Source organism: Melospiza georgiana, chromosome 7 (assembly GCF_028018845.1).
Source record: "Melospiza georgiana isolate bMelGeo1 chromosome 7, bMelGeo1.pri, whole genome shotgun sequence".
In the NCBI taxonomy this organism is placed as follows: domain Eukaryota; kingdom Metazoa; phylum Chordata; class Aves; order Passeriformes; family Passerellidae; genus Melospiza; species Melospiza georgiana.
Genome location: NC_080436.1, coordinates 22,908,620 through 22,931,376, shown reverse-complemented (window position 1 = coordinate 22,931,376; position 22,757 = coordinate 22,908,620). Strand labels below are relative to the sequence as shown.

General features: G+C 34.6%; 1 protein-coding gene across 3 annotated transcripts; it reads right to left on the bottom strand.

Moving 5' to 3' along the window:
• Positions 1-694: 694 nt before the first annotated feature.
• Positions 695-21,457, bottom strand: SLC38A11 (solute carrier family 38 member 11). Of its 3 annotated transcripts, XM_058027579.1 has the most exons (11): positions 21,346-21,457; positions 20,855-20,929; positions 20,116-20,250; positions 18,417-18,482; positions 16,707-16,813; positions 16,466-16,545; positions 8,471-8,541; positions 7,449-7,610; positions 5,647-5,759; positions 4,844-4,975; positions 695-2,894 (listed from the first exon to the last, which is right to left on the bottom strand). In XM_058027579.1, exons 2-11 carry the CDS (start codon positions 20,913-20,915, stop codon positions 2,649-2,651), a joined length of 1,173 nt encoding a protein of 390 aa, XP_057883562.1. In that variant the 5' UTR covers positions 20,916-20,929; positions 21,346-21,457; the 3' UTR covers positions 695-2,648. The 3 variants fall into 3 exon arrangements, with proteins under 3 accessions (XP_057883562.1, XP_057883561.1, XP_057883560.1); XM_058027578.1 differs by lacking the exon at positions 7,449-7,610 and having other exon boundaries at positions 697-2,894; XM_058027577.1 differs by lacking the exons at positions 7,449-7,610; positions 20,116-20,250 and having other exon boundaries at positions 697-2,894; positions 21,346-21,427.
• Positions 21,458-22,757: the final 1,300 nt, after the last annotated feature.

The window sequence follows — 22,757 nt, the reverse complement described above, 5'->3', positions numbered from 1 at the left end:
ATGACCATTTAGCAAACTTGAGCCATTTTGCTTCCCCCCCCAGAGAGAAACTTGAGGAGGAAGGAAAATTCTCTAGGAATTCTGTGATTGGTAAGAAGCACTTTGCTCTAGAAAGTCATAAACTGTCTGCTTAGCTCCTGTGAGAATGGTAATTGCACATCTGGTGTCCTGAAATGCCTTCTCAGCTGGAGAGAGGAGCTTGGAGAAATAGTGAGTCACACTACCAGCTTTTGATGTGAAAATCCTGCCAGTAAGTGCTTGTGGAACATTCTTCTCCCTCCATGCATTCTGAAGTTCTGTCACCACGGGGCATTTGGAGTTGGGCATAATGCTACTCCTAGCACACCTCTGCTTGAAGCACTAAGATTGTACTGAGATCCTGCACATGCTGAGGCCACTGAGAGGTTCCCAAGAGATTTTACAATTTTATTTTGGGGAGTCTTAAGTGTTTGCAAAAAACAATGGTTATCAAAATTTTTGTTATGATGTATTATCTTTCTGTATTTGGACCTCCTACATCCTAAAAAAGAATTTACCAGATTGCTACTATTTGTCATTTCAATAAAGGTAAGTTTCACTATGTAATATTGGAAAGGAAGGGATCATGGGTTTCATAATTTTATATATTTAGGCAAATAGCAGTTAATTTTAAATTCTGGCATCTCTGACACACAACCTCCCATTTTCAATATATTTATGGCTGGGAGAACCCCATCATCACCTGGGAAATTCACAAATGAAAACTGCTGAGCACATGATTACATTAATTCAATTAGTTTTGGCAAAAGAAACTTCTAAGAGCAAGAGAAGCTTTAGCAACAATGAAAACATTTAACAGACCATTGCTACTTCAGACTTTACACTTCAAAAATTAAAACAAACAGTGAAAAAGAATTCTTTACATTTTAATTTATAAAGCAGAAAAGCATATAAAGACTCATCCTTCATAAAGGACAGGCAAACATGATTTAATAACAACACAGCCTCAGTAGAATGACATGGAAATTATTCCAATGATACTCTGTAGCAAAGATAGTTTATAATTAATACCTGAAACAAGGTAGCCTATTTTAAAAGAAAAAAAATCAGAAAAAAAAAAAGAACAACAAGGCTCATGAAAGAATTATGATTGATCAGAAAGATCTTAGGGGTCACAAAGTAATATTATTTGGGTTTGACTCCATTTGGCATAGAAAAAAGTGAATCTATTCAGTAACTATTCACCCACAGCTAAGAAAAAATCAGCTATTACTGAATCTAAACTGGTGAGAAATATTCTTGGTGAACAGTATCAAGTACCTGGAGAACAAATAAATTATCACCCTCAAAGTTGACACTTTGTAGAGAAAAGTAATACTCACGTTTTTCTCTAATTGCTTTACAACTTAAAAAAAAATCCCAACAAAACAACAAAAAACCCCGGTATATATAAAGCATTTATTTTGGAAGCAATACTTTTAAAAAGTGTGTTATTCTCACAAGTATTGTCATAAGTATTAGTGACCCTTGCTTGCACATTTGTTTAGCTGGAAGTCTTGAATGACATATCTTTGTCATGCAAGATGAAGACAAAACCGATCCCCCTTAAGCAGCATAAAAATGAAGTAGCATTACACATCTAGCTGGCATGAGGAACCACTAGGATCCCAATAATGCAACAATTAACTCAAGTACACACTTTGATTTGGTAACAAAACATTTTCAAAATGATAGCATTGATATCTGAGGATACTCATATTACTCAACCTCAAATTAGTCCTACTCTATAGGCATGCGAGTCTATTTTTATATATACTTATGTATATATGTATATTTATACACATACGTATATATACACGAGTCCTTTATGTTAGATGAATTTTGGAAAACGTAACAAATCACCAAAATTTGACAAATCATGTCAAAATCATTAGTCATATACTGAAAAAACAACAGAGGACTAGAATGATAATCAGGTTTAGAATATTACTTTCAATTCAGTTTCAGAAATAATGAATAATATTATAAATGTAAGACTTGAGCTGCAATGTAATTTCCTTCTTCGTCAATCTTGAAATTTTTACAAAGACTGCCTAGTTCAATCTTTTGAAATCCACTCTTGTGGATTTATTTGTGCAGTATCTTTTAATTACGAGACCACATATTGTAACAGTTACAATTAAATTGTATCCATTACAGTTTAGTCAGAACAAATAATTTCTTTTGACTCAAGATCCAGTAAAAGGGAAGACTGTCCTTTCAGCTCTAAAGGACAGTCACTGCAAAATCAAAGACAGAATTAATAAGGGTCTATTAATTTAAGAGCAGAATTGTAGTACACAGAGATCCAAAAATACTTTTTCTCAGGACTTCAAAAAACCCCCATACTATAGTGTGCTAATAAATACACATGAAATATTATAAAATTATTAAAAACTAATTTAAATCAAGGAAACATGGGAAAGGTTTACATTGCAAAACATTTAATTTATCGCTTTTAAACAGCATTGCAGACTAAGGTTAAAAAATGCAATCTTTTTGGTAGGCTTCCAAGTTATTCAAGTAATGTCTACTGAAAGGCACCTCTGAGATTTTGTGTTTCAACAGTTAAAACTGAAGTCTCACCTGAAAAAGGATGGCAGCATAAAATCAAGTATGTAAGTAAATACCTACGGTGGAAGTGTGCTGTTGTGTAAAGAAGCATTACTAGGGGAGCAGTAGAACATTTCTTTTCCATGGCTACATTCCTGGGGATACAAGACAGTCATGACAAACCCAACTGCCATCACTAGCACACCAAGAACAAGAATCAGGCAGGATATGAGGTTATCTGGATGGTTCCAGCGCTCCTTGGACAGCCTTAGGTAACACGCTGATGGGATGATAAAAACAAGTGGGGTAGCACTCAAAACTCCCTGTATGGGGGAAAGAGCAATAGAAAAAAACTCATAAGCATGTTTATTTAGATGTGAAGAACAAAAACCTAAATTTTTTAACAGTTGTGATTAGACTGATACAACAGTAAAAACAGTGGTAAAGTCCTTTTCCTGTGTTGCTATATGGAAAACCTTTTTCTTCCAAGAAAAAGGTCCCAAAAATATGCAAAAATATCTGTTAAACTATTTCTAATAATTAAGATTTATTTAAATGCTTTTGCTTTGCTGATAGAGAATAATATTTTAACATTGCAAGAAGCATTTAATCTTATTTCCCAAAGTTTCTCAGCTTAAGAGATAAAGTCTAAACATAATTCTTCAATACTTGAACTGAATTAAAATATTTAAGATAATTCCATGGAGGAGTTCTAATATAACACTGCCCTTAAAAGGAATAAAATTTTTTGAAAAGTGGAAGCATCATGTAGCAGTTCAAAGAATTCTGAGCAGTTTTGACATTTATAATCTGATTTAGGTTGACTTCCCTATGAAAGTAAAGCTCCTTTTGACAGAGTAGAACCCTTCTTCTCACTAAAAATTCAGCTCCTCTTTAAATGCTCTCTTAGAAGGGACAAACAAAAAGCACTTTCAAAAATTCTTTTTATAGTAAAGCCACTGCAGATTAGCATATTTGTTACATGCCAAAAGGGAGCAATTTTATGTAGAAATTTTGAATGTTTATTTAGTTACATACTTAACAAACACTATGTTTCAATTTAATTATGGCCAGATGGTAATCCAGCCAAAGTAATAACTTTACATCATCATTTGTACAAAATTTCCAATATTTGTATGGTAGAACTTGTTAACAGTCATCAGTACAGACATCAGAAATAGGAACAAGCACAAAGTTTCTCCTCCATGAAAATTAAGCTTTAGGTCTCTGAAGTAACACAACCCAGCATCCCAGTAAAAGAATAACAAAGAAAATCCTTTAACTCCCATATGACCCAATAGTTTCCCTGGGGAATTACCACCAGGCAAACACAATAGCTTCTGTTTTGTTCTAAAACCAGAAAGCAGGGAAAGAGTAACCAGGGTCAGAGAAATAGTATCAAATGCCATCTGTGGTGAACAGCCGAAAGACAGCTCTTCTGCAGGACAGAAAGCCAGCTGAAAAGATAGATCCCCTTTCTCTCACATGTAAATACTCTGTCTATTCAGTTTTCTCTACTGCTAGGTATCAAGACTGAACAATCTTTCTGAGCATAATTATTACATCCAATAAATACCTACAGCTGTATTGTCAAATTCTCTCTTAAAAAGGAAAAGCAAAAAACCCCCACAAGATAGGACCTACCCATGCAGATGCCTGACTATCTTCTCTTTGAGACTGAATAAAGCCATCAGCTTGACTACTGACTAACTGCTTAAGAAAAAAAAAAAACCACTGCATTGATGGAATGCTTGCTTTTTTGCTTGCTTTTGATTGTATATTTCTAGTGACCATCTCTGTGGTCACTACTGTAATATCTGTGGAATCAGCTACTACTGGTTTTTTCTTTCTACCTCCCTCTGGTTTTTGCCCCTGTGGCACAAGGCAGTCCCTAGAATCTGCCCCAGTGCTAAGTAATTTGCCAACTTAATCAGAAGCAGGGACTGAAGAAAGAAATGCTAAATTCAGTACCACTAGACACTTTGGATGAGTATTTCAGTGATTTCTGCTGCGGCTTAACACATTTTGTAGGTCATAGCCACTTGCCTTATCTACAAAACTGTTCCAAAACCCTCCCCCAACCATATGAATTTTACTTCTTGAACTTCCTTTCACCCTTAGTTATCTGTGTTTGAAGCAGTAATTCCTTCTTCTAACATTACTACTGACTATGTCAAATTACGTAAGATTTTCAGTAGAGCTGTGGATTTAAAAAAGTTCTTATTTATTAATAAGTGATGTATTAAATAGAAGAGTAGACAGGTTCACTTACATTCAGCTCTAAAACTATTCCAAGGCAATCATACATTAATGATACACCAGTCGCCACAGCAATGATAACTACTGTCACAACAATATGGAAAACTGTTGAGAGGTTCCCATGGAAAAACACATTGGCAATCACCTGAAACAGAAACACAATTTTAAACCTTTATTTTTCTCCCTATGTTATCAAAAAACTTACTCCAAACCTTCTAACCTTAGAAAACTAAAGGAATGGGTGAGAATGTACTGGCTGAATTTTACTTACCTTGCCTCAAGAAAATATCTTCATTTGCTTCCAAAAATTACTCATAACAATCATTACTAATATTTCAGAACACTTGCCAAATTGACTTAGTTATACCTGCAGGATTTCAAAATTTACTCTTTTCCCATTTGCCCATTACAGAATAAATCCACTTACAATTATTCATTAAATGGATGAATATCCTAGATGGATATACTTCTAAAAAGAAAAACTATTAAGATTGAAAAGTCTGTATTTTTGGCTATTCTCAACACAATAACAACAGTGTCATTTATGTCAAACTTGAAATTTTAAGCAGTCCTGATATTATTAAGTAATTATTAATATAATGTTGACTAATATTATAATAAATATAAAACAACATTATATGGCCAGTGTTTAAACAGTACAACCAGTCCACCATACTGACTGCACATTGCAGGATAAAATATGCTGGTATTTATCACAGATCAACCATAGAGTTCACCTACAATATGTATTAAGAATGTGACAATATTACTAATATATAACAACAGTGTTAAAGGGAAAATGTAATAAATTCTTACCTCTCTGGTCACAAAACATTCAAGGGGGAAGGTCAGAATTACAGTAACTCCATAACAAAACCTTCCAAAGGTAGCAAGGTTGTCATCTCTACAGTAGTTTTCAAATATATCTCCTGAGGCATAGCAAAACACCAATTAGCTTGAACCTCACATAATTTACCTGTATTTGCAACTTGAAGTCAGGTTACTGGAGTAATTGAGATTTTCTGATTCCCTCTTCTGACATGTAACTAAAAACTAGTTACAGTCACAAGTTATGTCCAGGAACAACCTTCAGCTTATTCTGCTGGTTAAGCAGTGTTTTACCTCAAGCAGCATTTATCTTCAAAAAATCTTTTAAAATATACATATCAGAGTTTGTCATCTGTTATCTTCTCTAATATAGATTTTGTATGAGATGCCAGTGTTTGATTAAATAAATATGTGACAGATTCAGAAAGAAAGCTCATGTGTAGAAAATAAAATTTTCCCTAAAAACTCCTAGACCAAAAATTACATTAAAAAGGTGAATTACCTGTGGAGAACTGCATTTCCCTGACAGTATCTAATCACAGCTAATAAGCTCTAGAAAAGAAGGTTAAGTATCCTGACCTCAAAGGCCCATTATATACATATGGATTATTACCTAGCAAATCATCTTATATCTAAAAATGAAAGCATCACTATAAAATTCAAATCAACTTGCTTGTTTTTTACCATGAATCTGTAATAATGATCTCTGAAGCACAAGAGACAGTACAAGACAGTGACCAGATGATCTATCAGTTCTCTTTTATGTGGTTACAATAGTGTCTCATGATTTACCTCTTTAGGAATCACAATGGCACTGAAGAAGCAATAAGGTGTACTTTAAACAGCCAAAAGATTTTGGCAGGGAAGACAAAGGTGAGATGGAACATGCTAACACAAGAGTCATAAGCTGAGGAGGAGCTTCAAGCAGAGCTTTCTGTACCTGAAAGTTCTCAGCCAGCCTGCATTCGGTCTACCTACAGTACATCTGGGACAGTGACTTACTCTGCAGGAGTAAGCACTGGAGGCAGGAAAAAAGGACACATAAACCAGGAGCCCCCATCCTACAATTTCTTTGTTCTCAACTAAATGCTGCTGCTCATCAGAAAAGGAAAAAGCCTGGAAGCCTCCTCCTACAATCCGGAATGTCACTATTAAGCAAGAGAAAATATGCTTGATAATGAAATGTGTATTTTCTCTGAAGAAAGTAATGCACTGAAACCAATTTATACCTTGTTCTTATGAACATTCCTTTTTCACTTCAGCAAAATGATGTTAAATAGCATGATGCAACATTGGTTATATATATTTATGTGTATTCATATGGAACAGTAGGATTAGCAACACCAGAACAGCTGTTGCAAAGATAGGAAGTATCTCTAACTCTAGGATGCTGTATTAGTACAGACAAGAAAAAATGTAAGAAAATATACACAGATATATACCAGATACCCTGTAGGAAATTTTTGTTCTTACTGCTCTCTGCTGTTGGACCATGTGGATAAATCATAGCTGTGTAGTCCTCAAAGTGTTTCAGTGATGGAAGTATTCAAATGGGACTTCCACTGGTGAGGCTTATGCTTAAGAATCTGACAGCTATTAGCATGTAGCTGACATTTCTGGATCACATTTTGGTTGTTGGGTAACTGTGAGGAATGTCCTATTTCTGCCCAAATATACTATGATATTTGCATTTTTACAGTCACCAAGATGTTTACGGAAAAAAATCAGACAGGAAGGCAGAAACGTAAGGATTATAGCAAGCACCAAAACTGAGGGATCAAGCAGTTTACCTTCTGTGTATCCTGTAAAAGTCATATATCCACTGGCAGCAAATGCTACACTGATGACAAGAGCAAGGGCCACAGACATATGTGTGACTTGAGACCAATTCTTTAATGTGGGTTCTTCCAGAGACCCATATATTAAAAAGCTGTTATGGTGGCAGATGAATGCTGAAACACACATGACAGTTAAAGCAAATGTATGAATTCATGCATAAATGCATAGAGACACTGCACAGTTTGAATCCACTCATTATTAAATACAAACATTCATCTTGCAATGAGTGGAAAAGATAAATGGCTTGAACCTTTGCTTGCTTAGTTGATTTGATGAAGGTTTATATTAATCCTCAGATGATTCTGATTACATTATCCTTAAATGCTATGCCATTTCCCACCCTCCACATCTCCATTCCACAGCTATTTCCTCCTCCCTTTACTTAAGAACCCAGCAGCAGATTTGAGAAGTTTTTTGGTTTTTTTTTTTTAAATCTACAGAGCCATTTGCTACTTTCAGACTTCATATGGCATCCTTTTTAGGCAGCAGCAATCATTGGGAGGCCTCAGATTATCACAATGCTAACAAGAAATAATATAGCAGCTCCTGCAGGCAGGAACAGATTTCAGAATGAGGACTTTTCTGTTAGAGGTTACCCAAGGGAATGCAGAATGATCCCAGCCCCCTCAGTTTATCAGTCAGACAAACCCACTGATGCAGGGGCTTTAGGATGACCTGCACAGGTGAGCTGCCCCCACATGCACACTGTCTCTGCTACAGTGGCAAGTCTCCAGGGCCAAATGACACTGGAGGAGGTTAACGTCTTACACAATAACAATGACATCCATATGAATCATTCACACAATTTATTTTTTGTTTTTAACACCAGTTTAACATGAATATTAAAAAAATTCTAGTTTCAAAATATTAAATAGTTCTAGTTTCAAAATATTAAATAGTTCTAGTTTCAAAATAATATAGTTTCTTACAATTGATTATTAAAAAAAAAACCCAAATGGCAAAAAACACTTACCAAATGACATCACCCCAACGGCTTGTACTGCATTTGGTTTTGCAAATATCCATGCATTTTCTGATTTGGGTCTAAAACAGACATTTAAATAGGTTACCCTCTTTTCAAATATCAGTTATTGCTCTCTGACATAGGCCCAGTGTTTATTAACAAGATACCTTTCTCATCTCCCTTGTTTTGATTCAGGTATTTCTGTAACCAGTGTCTACCGTCAAAAATGTCAGCCTGTTTCAGTTCTGTAAATAAACTCTTCAAGTCAGCATATACCAAGAAATAGCAAGATGGAAGGTAAAAGCTGTAAATGATTCTGACTAAGGTTATCTCAACTGAAAATGTCCTCTGACTACTTAGAGGCAATTTCTACCTTTGAATTTAAACATGCAATCAATGCAGTCTAGAGATACCATTTTACTAGGCTACAAATCAAGTGAGGGAGTTTGCCTTCTTTACACCTCTTCCAACTGTTCCTCATACTAAAGAGATTCCACTACTTCCCAAAACATAAAAGAAATTGTAAGAGAGTACATGGAGACTTTTACAGTAAGGCAAGAATCTAATACTCCCCACACCTCCTCCTCTAAGATACGCTCACAGATTTGGACCTGTGGTAATTGCAATGCTTAGAGAAGGACCATCAGCAAACTTTGTTAAAAACCATTTACTGCATGAACTTCACCTTGGAATAAAGAGCCAAAATGAAAAATCAGGGAAGGACACAAAACATCATTTTCCAGACATAAATTTGGCTAAAAAGATCAAATGAAATTCACAAGCTAGTTAATTATTGAATTTGTAATATTAAAGCACAGACAATAAAAAATAATCCAGAGAATCTTGCTCTTAAAAAGTTGGCTACTGCTAACCTTGATTGCTCTGTTTTTATTTAGAGGGAAAGCTGCTGCCACCTGAGACCTTAAGATGCTCTTTTCCTACTGCCCTAGGAAGCAGTATGGCACTCAGGCCACTTCTGTGAAGGTAACAATGGCAGCTTTATCTCTCCCTCTCTTTGGTAATCTCTCCCTCTCGCTGGTTTTGAGAGCTGCAGTGGCATATGCCATACCAGGTTTCATTGCTGTCAAATGTTTAAATTACACCTCCAGCCCCTAAAAATAAACACATTAAAATAAAATAGTAAAAAAAAAGTAAAAAAAGGTTGCAGTTTCCTCTTTCAGAACTCATATCTTACTATTTCTTGAGTTCAAATAGTCAGTCCTTCCTTTTTCATATTAATAAAACCCAGATTTAAAGTACCTAACGCACATTCAGTTCAGACTTAAGAGGAGCTTTTCAGCTCTTAAGCTGTGGTTGTGAAGCTTAACTTTGAAATTAACAGAACCTGAACATAAAATCATGCTCCCTTTTTTGTCCTCAAGTACAGTATATTGTCTTGAACTGCTGTAACATACTGCTTCGAGCCTTTGGCAGCTGAATATGGCCCTCCTAAAAAACTCTCAGACTCAGCAAGCAGATGTAAAGTATATGGATGAAATAGAACTATCTGGTATTTGTCTTGAGAAATAGGAGTTCTGACCCTCTATAGCTGCTCTTGTTCCTTATAAAAGCTCCCTTAAAATTACAGCACCACTGATTTCAAATCACTACACCTAGAGATGTGTCTGGAAAATTAATATTAATCATTTTGAATGCAATGTTTTTAAGGAAAACATTCATATCTGATTGGAAAAATTGCAATAATATTTCAAAATAAAAAAAATATAAAGGAAGCTAACACTGCATTTGTTCCATTCTGTAACCACTAGAGGTCAGCTTTGATAATAAACATACAAAATGAAAATTAGTTTTATATTTTCATTTGACAGCAGAAGTTTTCTTTGGCTCTTTCCTATTAATAATAAAGTTAGATCATCTAATATCTTAGAAACAAAAATATTTTAAATGCAAAGAAATAAAGAATGGTTTTCCCTGAAACATTTAATTTCTGTAAAAACGGTACATGCAATGTTATAGCTATATTACAAGCTCCTACAAATACAGATTTTAAAAGGGAATTCAGAAAGCATATGAATTTCACTTGAAACATTTTTAATAAAGTGGCCAATTAAGTAAAGACAAATCACAGGAGCTGATTTTCCCCTTGCACAGCGCTAGCTTATGCACTAGCAATATGCAAAAGACTAAGATATTGTTTTGCTTTACCGATGAATGACAAATCAGATTAGGAGTATTATTAGGGGGAAAACCCAAAAGAACAAAATCCTGCTTATTTAAGAGCCTAAGAAGATAAATTCCTTCCATTCTAGTCACAGAACAGAGGAAGAATTTCAGATCCCTGATTTGAAGCCTACCAGCAGCTTGTAATGTCCTACAATGTATTCTGGTACAGATGTGGTGTTTTCTTCAGTAATTTATATATTGCTGCATGTGCTTTGAAAAACATTTTCATATTGTGGGAATAGAGGGACCTCATGCAATGAAAACACACAGCCAGAAATTTCATTTCTGAGTGTTTGGAACTGAGAGCCAACAGTTCTAGACCTGTGATCACATCAACAGGAAATTACTTCCAAGTTCAGTCTGCAGAACACACAGACATATGAAAGCTCCTGGGAAAGGGTGCAGGTGACATGAAAGTGTCTATATAAAATACAACTTCATAGAAAAACTTCTCAGAAGGAGAAAACTGTGCCAGAAAACAGTAGGTGTTAGTTACAGAAGAGCCACATAGTGAACAATCACAGAAAATCACTCACAAGCCAAAGGGCAGCTAATGGAAACATCATCTGTCAAAGTAAACACACACAAATTGATTTAATATATGCATCTCTGTAGGCAGATGCATGCACACACTGAAATAATAACACAAGAATACAGGATAACTGCTTGTGGTTTTTCAATCCTGCTGCTACTGTTCAAGATGATTTTTTTAGAGAGGACTTTTGTTCTGACCTACATTCTTGTTAGGAGTTATTAGGGAAAGATTTTAACTGCTACTTATACAAGAATAGTATTAGCTGTGAAAATCTGTGAGTGAAAAAATCAGCTAGCTCTCTGCTTCTCACTCAGTGTACAAAAGCATAGGCTATGCCTGCATGAACAGGAAGTTTTTTTCACACTGAAGTAGTATTAGTTAGATGCAACAATGAAAGGTAAGAGAAGAAACACATTTTTGAACTAAATGCACTTGCTGACAGCTGTACTGTCTATCATATATAGCAGAAGCTGAAACATAAAGTAAAACCTGAGATATAATTTACATGTAGTTCTTGGAATAAAAATAGTAAAAGATTGAGAAAAAAGACAGCCTAAGGGAGTTCCCATGCAGGGAAAAAATCTTAGCTGAAACTAGGACAAAACCAAGGCAGACTGAAGGTAGTGAGGCCTAGCAATGAAGAAGACCTAGAAGGTAAGAAAATAAGACTGTACTGAGTCTTCAATATATGTAAGTGAAAATATACCATAATAAACATATTACTGAGTTCTAAAGAGTTTTGAAAATATTCATGTTTATCTACACAAGAACAGGAAAATTGAGAAGAACAAATGAACCAGGCAAAGGATAAGACATCCTAACAGGGTAAGCATCCAGATCATGAGTAAAAGTTGGGCAAATTTGTTTGGCAGTCTAAGATGGCCTCTTTTTTACTTATTGTAAAACACCTGCAGCATAACTGTCCCCATTTTAAGAGCAATGCTACACAAAAGTATTTTCTGTCACTTATATAGAAATGCTGCAGTATAAGAGTGCATGAGAAGCAAAACATCTTTGATGAAGGCAAGAGAAAGAAATACCCCGATCTCAACCAGCTTGTGGTATGCAACACTGACCTGAAAAAAGTAAGGTGATTTCTAGATAGGAACAGTCATGTAACAGGGGAGCTACAAGTTGGAATGAGCAAAAGACTTCCATTGTTTTGGACTGAAGATCAGTGTCAAACTGCCAAGTTTAGGTACAAACCAACAGTTAACAATGTAACCCAGAATCATATCATAGATTAATTCAGGTTTAATTCAATGATTTAAACATTTAGGAAATTAATTGTAACATTTCAATTTAATTCTATTCTAAGGTAAAATAGCTTTCTAGGTATTTTTGAACTTTAGAAGTTTAAAGATACTGAAAAGTTCATAGATGCTGAATATAACTTTAATCAATATAATGGAAAGAAAATGAGTACAGCTCACATTAGCCTTGGATTTCATATTAATCAAAGTCATCTTGTGAAAGAACACAGACAAGGCAAAGCTATTATGTCAGCCAAACTTAGATACAGCTATGTCTACTCTTCTTTCTTCCTTAATGAATTACTTAACAGTTCTGTAAATACAAAAGTAGCTGAGCTGGGTTTTTTTAATTTTATCACACATTAAAGATTACCGTTGCTTACTAGTGGATTTTTTTATCTAAAGGAAAGAATCAGCTTTTTACTTTCAAGTTTTTTTCCTGAGCCCTTGGTGTTTACCCTTAGAATCAGCTGCCAATTGAGTAATTCTCACATCCTTTTTATGTGTAGCAGATGCTCTTGAAGTTTTTCATAGACATTTATGTATTATGGAGACACTGACATCATAACATTCTTGCTACAGAACACCAAATTAAATTAAAATGATCCCTCTTTATAAGCTACATATTTCTTTTTACAGCAAGGAATGTTAGTTTCAGGCTAGAAGCATGAAGTTATTTCATGCAGTATTAACATGCTGCACTTGACAGTTTCAGTTAACTCCTACCTATTTTTTCTGATCACAGTACATAAATACCCAGCCATGGGTAAGCAAATGGCTATAGAGATCAGGTCAAAATGTAATTTCATCCAACATCTTAAAATACTGACAATGAACTCTTAACAATCCAGAACACTGTATTCTATCTGCAGGCTTATTGTGTCATTCAGTTAACAATAATCATATGGACGGTGGTTATCAAAAGCAAAACTGAAAAAAAAGAAGTACCTCAGTTTTATATTTGTCATAAGAGGAAATAAATTAAACCAAGTAATCCTTCATCTGAAATAACATTTTGTTTTTCTTCATGAGAATGTGACAGTAACATTCCTAAAATGTCCTTGGACAACCAGCCTCACACTCAAATCAAATAAAGACAAAAACAAACAAAAAAACAAGCAACATTCAAAACCTTGTAATTCATGTTTAAAATAGTAATAACCTCTTTGTTTCTCTGATGGTCTAAAACATTGCAGAAAGTTTCAGGTTACTGCAGAAAATATCCTTAATTGCTTTGTTGTCCAAGTAAGATTAAATTTTCAACTAGAGCATGGATTGCAGCTAAGCAAAAACTGTTTTATCATTTCCACATAATGATCTTGTACCTCTCAAAGGGAAGAAGTATTCACCTTGAAAAATCTAAAAGTAAATGAAAACTGATTACTGCTCAGAAAGTAATTATTAAAGCAGGAAGATATCCAAATGGGATTCCAGTGGAACCTGATCTGAGTCCAGTACTTTTGAATGTATTCGGCAACAACTTGAATGATGGAACAAAAAGCAAAAAGTGTCCTTAATGAAAAGCATGAAATGTGCAATTAACACAATCATGCTAGAGAACAGGATGAAAAATGAAAAATCATAAAGAAGCTGGTAAGTGGAGAAATCATCTGATAAAGCAGCATTCAATTCTGAAATGACAAATTCTACAGTTATGCAGAGGATAAAAAGACTTCACAAGAACAAGACAGAGAGAACAAACAAACAAAAAAATTCCCAAACTTCATGAGAAAAGGAAAAATCACTGGCAAACAGTTCTGCAGAGTATCTCGTGCTTGGTAGTTCCACTAGACTGCAAACTCAAGGGACATTCATGATATCATGCTATCTTCCAAAAAGGCTAACATCAAACTAGGTTACATAAACAGAGGCAAGGCAATCCCCAAGGGACACACTTGAACAGGACCTTACAACACTCTGCATTTAAGATACATCATCTTCTTTGCTCCTCAGAGGGAATATCCCTGGCAGGTGGGGCACTGTGATTCTACTTTAACTTGCAGAAGACTTGAGGCAGCCATTGAGCATGATTAGGAGCACAGGAAAATGACAAAAAGAGAAACCCTAAAGGAACTGTGCCTATTTAGTCCATAGAAAGGATCCCAAAGGGGGTCAAATTACAGCTTTTTTAGAGATGTTTTTCAAGCACTTGAAAAAGCATAAATAGTTTGCTGTTCATATCCACTGTGGTTAGGCCAAGAAGCAACCAATATGAAATGTAGTCATACACAGGAAGAATTCATAAGAAAAGGCCAGTTAAGGACTGGAATGGGAAACCATGGAATTGTCTAGTTTGTTCTTGGCAATAACCTGTCATCAATGGCAGGCACATAATCAGTTCTGCCATATAACAATTCTAGGGATTAAATATTCTTGTCCCCATTGAGCCTTTATACGGGATTGTACAAATTTTTTTCCTATGTGATAGATACAAGGATTGTGCTCTTGCAATAATGATTTTTAAAAATCTCATTGTGAACTCGGACTTCCATTGTATTTTAATAAGAATTCAAAGTAAAAGTGTTAATTCACTTGTTTCACTTGATGAGACCCATACTAAAATATAGCAGTATTCTTTCTTTTCATTGCAAAAATAAATCCATACCACAATACAACAAAATAGAAGATAGACATATACCTTAATTGTTAAAACTCTGTCTAACTGTAAAATAAAAATAGCAAAGATAGTAAAAATAGACATTAACAGAATGTTGGTGAGGAAAAAAAATTGCCAACTGTTTATCAACTTGGTAGATGCATTTCTGAAAACAAAAAGTGTAAAGGCAGAAATGGAAGTCTCTAAAGAATTAAGAAGTAAAACTTCAAGAATCACTCAAAACCAAACAGCATGTATTGTAAGAAAAAATAAAACCATACATTCCATATTTTTCAGTGCATCACAACTGTGGAGAAGAAATGTTACCATAGTAACAAGGTTATCAGTAACTATTATATATAGCTTCTTCCTTTTTTAACAGGGAGTTTTGAGATTAACCTTTTAAAAACCCCTTTGACACACAGTGTGAAAAACATGCTGCTCCAGAAATATGGTGGGGAGGGAAGTTCCACACTGTTCTGAGAGAGAGATTTTGTGGATGACAGACAACATCATCTGGTACAACTTAAGAAATTGCTATTCTAGGCATCTTCTACCGTTAAACCTGAATACCCTGCAATTAACCCATGTATCACAGCAGTAATACAACTGAACAATTGTGCCTAACATGCTGAAACAATCCTGGTGGAATCTACTGAGGGAAACATAAGAAATACCATATAAATCTGTTCCAATAAATAAAAAAGCACCTTCAGAAGTAGAATTTTTCATCTTTACTAATAAATCTGTACATTTAAAGGATGAGAAGAAAGACAGCCCTTCTAAGCCTTTAAGGAAAAATAATAGATTAGTAGCACTTTTTTGCAATGTAATAATAAAAATATTGTCACAACACATACTTATGTGAACTAAATTGTCTAGAACACTCCAATGTCCAATGTTAAATATTATTTTCAGAGTATGCATGAGTAAGAGTTTTTGGTATCATACAGTTTTCTCAAATGACAAAATAAAGATTTTATTATTGTGTTTTAAAAAAATTCACAGTATTTGTATTTTATTTTTATTATGAAATTATTATATTTATCTTATCAGAAAAAGAAATATTCCTAAGATAGTAGCTATTTTAATGATTGTAAATATAGGCAGTCTGATAATAACAAAAAAATAAAAAAAAACCTCAAACGACCAACAATCTCACATGCCAATTCAGGAAATTCAGGACCCCCCTGCTATTAGGCATCCATAATTCCCCTTTTATCTCTAGGGGTTTTGAGATTTTCTTTAAATTTGCTTATACCCAATAGAAGAAAAGATTACAAAGGATGAAGTATATTTAGCTGTTCATTATATTACTGTTGATAGAGATTTTTCAAAAGCAGGCATGTTCCACAACTATGCAGGTAAATGCAACAGGGAAATAACAGATTCTATAGGAACAAAATTCACTTTGTGGCAAGTGTAAGAATACTCACACTTGTGGACTGAAGGTTACTGCTCTCACCATCACAACAACCAGGATGACAATGGTTAGAACCAGAGAAAGAAGAGATACCTGTAAAGGTAAAAACATGACTTCAGTCAGCAAGCTGCTGAAAGGTGGTCCTTTCAGCAGCATAATGCATTTGTTAATTATTTACACAAAGTTATGACTGGCATTTATTTTCAATAGCATACAGAACAATAAACCAAAAATCAACTGCTGTTATGATTTACCTTTCCCAATTTTGCTATGTCTCGATATAAAGATATAGGTAAGGTAAAGATGATGGTGGTAAGAAGAATTATGAAGTGACGGTCGGTAAGCACGTTATCCACCCCAACTAAAGCAAAAAAGAAAAGAATTTATTTCTTTAAGAGACAAACATGAGGAAAATATTAGCTACATTTGAAAGGTTAGAAGTAACAAACTGTTGGTGATCAAGCTTTTATTCCCTTTACTCAGGCTAAGTAACACTGAGAACTAGGCATTAACTAAGACTGAGAAAGCCATGCAGAGCATGACACACAAGAATTCTGCAAATTCAAAACAAATGCATAACATATGGGATATATTAAACCAAAATTGCAAAGTCTGGATTCCTACATATAGATTGGTATTAATGTCTTTCGTTATGTCTGGGCCAATGCTGGGAGACTGAAAGTAAAAAATTCTTCTTTCTGCCATTTAGTCTTGAGTATTTTTTGATACTCTGGGTTGACATCAATTACTGTGCTGTTCAGGATAGCATTGTTCTCTAAGAAATGGCCTAAAATAAGTTAATTTTGAGGTTTCTTTTGGTCACCTCCTTTCCTACTATCAGCTGGCTTCCACTTGCCAAGTAGATTACCATGTGAGGGCAACAATGCTCTTATAATATTCTATGCAATCAGTGGGACTTGTTGCACAACTGGTGGGCTTTTTCAAGCCAATGACAACCAAAAATAAAACATCTCCAAGTTACAGTGAGGCCACCATAAATCATTGGCTTGAATGAACACTTGATGAAAAATTATGGCTGGAAAGTGACTTGCAATTGACATGGAAAACTCAGTGTTCTGTTCCCTCTTTGGGAGATTATAAAGCTTTCCCACCTCTTTCCAAGCAGGTATTCCACCGCATAGGTAATCAGATTTGCCATGCTGGGGATACCCCCTTTTACAGAAGTAATATTATATATAAAGTATTAGATATTCACTGTCACTATCAATTTGATCAGCTATTCACAGAACAACACAGTGTGACAAAACTGCATCCACCTTTCAGGTTTCACATGCTGAAAATTACAGCTCTCCTCTGGAAATGAAACAGTTCATACAAATTTATATTTCCACTTCATTACAGGCATGTTTTCTCTCAGTTTAATCTCCCAGTGAAGAATGTTTTAATTTAGCTGCTTTTGTGCTAAAGTAGATATCAAACACATACATGAATTGCTCTACTGATGCTGCTGTGAAAACTTAGAGCACAGGAAGAGAAACAAGGGGGCATGATTTAAAAAGCATTACATTCATTATATTATTTGCAACCTATCCAGAATTATTCACTAGACGAAGTACAGTTTCACTAATTATTATTATTATTATTATCATCATCATTATTATTATTTTAAAAAATACAAAACCCAATAATCTTGTAAATACCCAACTGTGGAGGACTCACTTCTATTTGCTTAGTATTTCACTGAAGCATCTGGTCTCTTCACTGACACTGAGTCCACTGATAGCCAAGGACTAGGATTCATAGTTTTTATTTGGGAAAGGCTTATTAAAGAAAAAAAAACAAACTCAAAAAACCCCACTCATAGACATATGCTTCAAGTCCTTAATTTGAACTAAACTCAAGAGTACTTTAGAAGCTATATTACAGGTAATTGCAAAGTACTTATGCTACGCTTCTATCCAATCCATAATCCCCCACCCTTAAAATTTTTAAATGCATCTTACCTCCAGGAATTCTCTGAAAAACTTTAGTTAAAGTGTCTCCTGTTATTATGTTGTAACTGATCATAGCTTAAAGAAAATAAGTTTTTTGTTAGTACAAGTCATATGCACAATATTTGACTAACACGGAATACACACATTTTGTAGACCTCAGGATTACATGCCACTATCCCTCTAAGATAAACTCTGGCTAGCAGCAACAATTTGAAAGTTTCAGGTTTAAAAAAAATAATTCTTTAACACTTCCTTTTTTGCTTTTTCTTAAACAGGTACCACCTAAGAATTAACGCAGCCTGATAAGCAAGACCATTGTGCTGAGTGGCCATATAAACTTACTTCAGAAGAGGATAAAAAAGGCTTTCTAAAACTGTTTGTTTCAGATAGCAATTCTTTGTCAGTTTACTTTCAAATGCTTGTTTCTATTTAGTAAATTTCCTGTGTAAGGCTAATAATCAGTTCTGCAATTAAATGCAACAGACATTCTAGCTCATGCAAAAAGCTAGCAAACTCTTTAAAGCAGAAGAAAGAAGGAGAAAATCAATTAGGAGATGAGATATGGACTTCGATTTCTCCCTCTCATTAATAAGTTCTGAGGCCTTAACACTCCTATTTCATTCTCATCTAACTCTACACTAAAAGCTCGTTGTTTTGTGCACATGTGTATGAATACACAAATTATATTTATCAAAATCTTTAGCATTTAGACAGCACATATTTAGGTATTGACCTTAACCATACATAAATATTCAGTGTTGTAAAATTATAAGTCATAAACTCTACTTACCTAAATTAATGCAAACACATACAATAGCATAACCATTGCTCTATGGTGAGGACTAAGACCTTTACAATTCTTTTTCTGTATTATTAAGGGAGTACTTGATTTACAAAGGAGTACAATTAAATGTCTAACACTGTTGCCTACACTAACAGCAACTTGCCACCCTTAAAAATCTCAGGTATCTGTAGCCAGACCCAAACAGGATCTGTGACTTCATGATCACAAGTCCAGACTCTTGATATCTCAAGTCATCTCATCTTGCAGCCCCATGTGTGAAAATATCAAGACTATTTAAGATTTGATTTAATTATGTTGCTACAGCTGGAGACAGATTCAGAACAGAACTTTATTTCAAATTTCTGGTCTAATAAATTCCTGCCCAGATTATACCTTTTGCTTCATTTACTATTTCTTCTTCCAAGGGGTCTCGAGTGCCTAATTTCCCAGTTCTTCGTTGGGTATGAAGCTGAACTAATGCTTTTGAAGAGCAAGACCTAAACAGTGGCTTCTCCAATTACAGTAACATCGCATCTCTGAAAATATACTAATTCAGTATACTCCTAAATTCATATTTTCCTTTTCTTTCAGACACATCAACTTTGTGCTCTGCTGCTCAATCTAGAACAGAATCTCCTTTGCTATTTTTCTAGCTACTTTGGTCATGAATTTTCATATATGCAATCCTGAATTTCTCTGCTATTACATTTCAGTTCAATTCTATTATTCTGATCCTTCAATTCATTGAATTACTCCTCATTCTTCAGAACCCACAAAATAAATTTAATTTTTTTTAAATAGCAAAGAAGTATATGCAGTACATTCTTTATATAGTTCTTAATATTCAATCAGTGAAATGATGCAGTAATGTGAAAAAGCTTGTTACTTATAAAACTTAAACATTTATATTTTATGTGATCTTACCAATAAATGGATATAAAAACTGGAGAACTGAAAGGATTAGATAACCTACAAGACCATAGGTATTTTTGACCAGCTCTTGATAGGTTTTGGTACTGGACAGATTTCCTCCTTTGATCAGTAATATAATGGAATAATCTGTTAAAACATAAAATTATTGTTAAAGACGACATGAGCCAACTTGTGGTTGATTACTTTTCACCTTCTTTCACTCCTCTAACAACAACAAAAAAAAAGGTTCCAAGAAGAAAAGCAGTGGCACTAGGAAGAGCAGGAATGAGAAATCTCACAAAATCTCTCAATCCACTAAATCCAGGAGCTGTAGGCTCATATTGGAAAAAAACACTTAAAATCATAGTACAATCAAAGGTTTTCATTTTGTGGTTTATTTTTAAAAGTCATATAAAACCCTCTCAGGATTCAGTCTCTTAATTAGTCCAGTCTTAACAGTGGACTCAAACAGGTGATTATGAGGGCAAAAATAAGAACACTCTTTCAAATGTAACCTGGACTAGGAAACTAAGGCTTCATGAAAATAAATGCAGTCAAAAAGCAACTTCATATGTTGTACAGTGTAATTCTCTACTTTTACTAATCTGCGGAAGAGATTAGTGAGGTAAGGAAAAAATTAGTCATTTTTACTGTCATAGATATACTTGTTTAAGGTATCATTAAGCTCAAGATAAGCTAAAATATTGCATGACTGATTTTATCTTTACAACAGAAACTGCCTTTAGAGTACCTGTGATTAAGGCAACCACAAACAAAAGCAGTATTCCTAGAGGAAAACCAGCTTCCTTCATCGAATATGGCAATCCTGCAAAGCAGAAAAGGAGAGATTCTAGAAGACTCTTTCCAAATATTTATTTGTGAGAATCAAAATAAAGAAAAACTCAGATTTTAAAGAATGCTAGTAGTCTCCCAAACTGGACCAGCATGCTGAATTATCTCCAAAATATAATTTTCAGTGGACAAAGTGTTGCTTAAGTATGAAGATCAGGCAGCACCTGCCCAACCTGTCTGACCATTATGGCCAAGAGACTCTGGGGTATTTATCACTAAGGTGTGGTCTCAATTGACACCTCAACATTTTTGCAAAGTAAGCAAATAAATACAGAGAAAAATCTTTAAAAACAACAGCAGAAAGTAAGGAATCAGTGTTATTGTCCAAACTGGATAGTCATGCATGAATAAACAAGGCTGAATACAGGACAGTAAAGAAAAGAGATTTACCTATAATGCCTGATCCTATGATTGAATTAATAATGTTAAATCCAGCTGATGCCAGATCACTGTTTCCTCCTTTATTCCTGGGCTTACTAAGGAGGGCTATTTGGTCATCTGTTTCTACCTATTTCAGGAAGACAAGGAAAACATTATACATGAGAAAAATAAGTGAGAACAAGTATTTTTCACATAGTCTATTAAAGATTTTTTTAAATTGTCATAGATTGAGATTTGTAGAGGTATTTTGATAAGTAAATCCCATTTTTTTCAGTGAGAAATCAAAGGGGTATTAAGCAGCTAATTCCTGTATAAGTCTGACCCATAATCTTCTGTAATTCTCTGAAAAATAGTAAGTGGAAGGAGAGAAATATATATAAACTCAGAGGTAGGCTGCTAAACAAAGACATTCTTAGTCATGTTTCAAAGGCAGAAATGTGAATCAAGTATTTTTGAAAATATTTTGGCTAATACAATTGGTCAGTAAAAGAAGTTCCTGAATCGGGGAAATGAAATTAATTTCAAGACTTACTAGTAAAGCATGCCAACATCTTAACATACTCTAATCCAAGGTTTTATCCAGTATTTTAAATATTTCTATGCCATTCAATGGCTTAGTTAATTATGAATAGTTAATGACACCATAAAATCAGCTGGTCCCAGAAAGTTTCTGTGGGAAAGAACCAAAGTTCAGAGCACAACATGTAGCCAGCAGCCTCAAAAATTCATGTTTGTATCTTCATAAAAGAGCTCTTTAATAAATATGCAGTAATCCTCTCATTATATCACCACCGTGTTGCCAGAGAACATTTCAGAATTATTCATCAGAAAGATCATATTTTACCTAAAGTTGTGAAATTTCAAGAGAGGAACAAGCATTTAGTGAATAAAACGCTTGCCTATGTTCTGTGTACTAAGTATGAAGGTAACACCACTATTTCATGGACGCAGAAGCCTATCTAACACATATAGCAGGTTCTACAAACTCAAATGCTTGCCTCTAATAGTTCTGGGAAAAAAATTAAATTACTAAAAAAATTGAAGTCATCTGTAGATAGACACATAAACTGACAAGCATAAGATTTCCTGCCTCTAGTAGGGCTACACATTTAAGTGGAACCTTTAATCCTTAAGCAGCACTAACATAATACTGTCTCAGATCAAAGCCCAGGGTAGCGTGGTATCCCATTTCTGAGTGATGACCATGAAAGGTGCCTAGGGAAAAGCATAAGACCATAGAAAATAGCTAGTTAGCAAACTTTCTTCTCCCAGCTTTCCTCAGTTTGTGTATTTTGGACTTCCCAAAGTGGTTGTGTTCTTGGTGCATCACACTTCTAAATGGACAGCTGCTTGATTTTTCCTTTTTTAGAAACTGCATAGGTTTTAGCATCTGTAATATCATGCAGTAGCGAGTGCCACGT

Bases quoted from the DNA above. Each gene is read 5' to 3' on its own strand.
- SLC38A11 (XM_058027579.1), bottom strand. From the start codon at position 20,915: ATGAAGGAAGCTGGTTTTCCTCTAGGAATACTGCTTTTGTTTGTGGTT. The intron at 16,546-16,706 runs GTAAATCATAAC...TTACCTTTACAG, and splicing joins ACATAGCAAAATTGGGAAAG to GTATCTCTTCTTTCTCTGGT. The intron at 4,976-5,646 runs GTAAGAATTTAT...TTTCTGTTTCAG, and splicing joins AATGTTTTGTGACCAGAGAG to GTGATTGCCAATGTGTTTTT.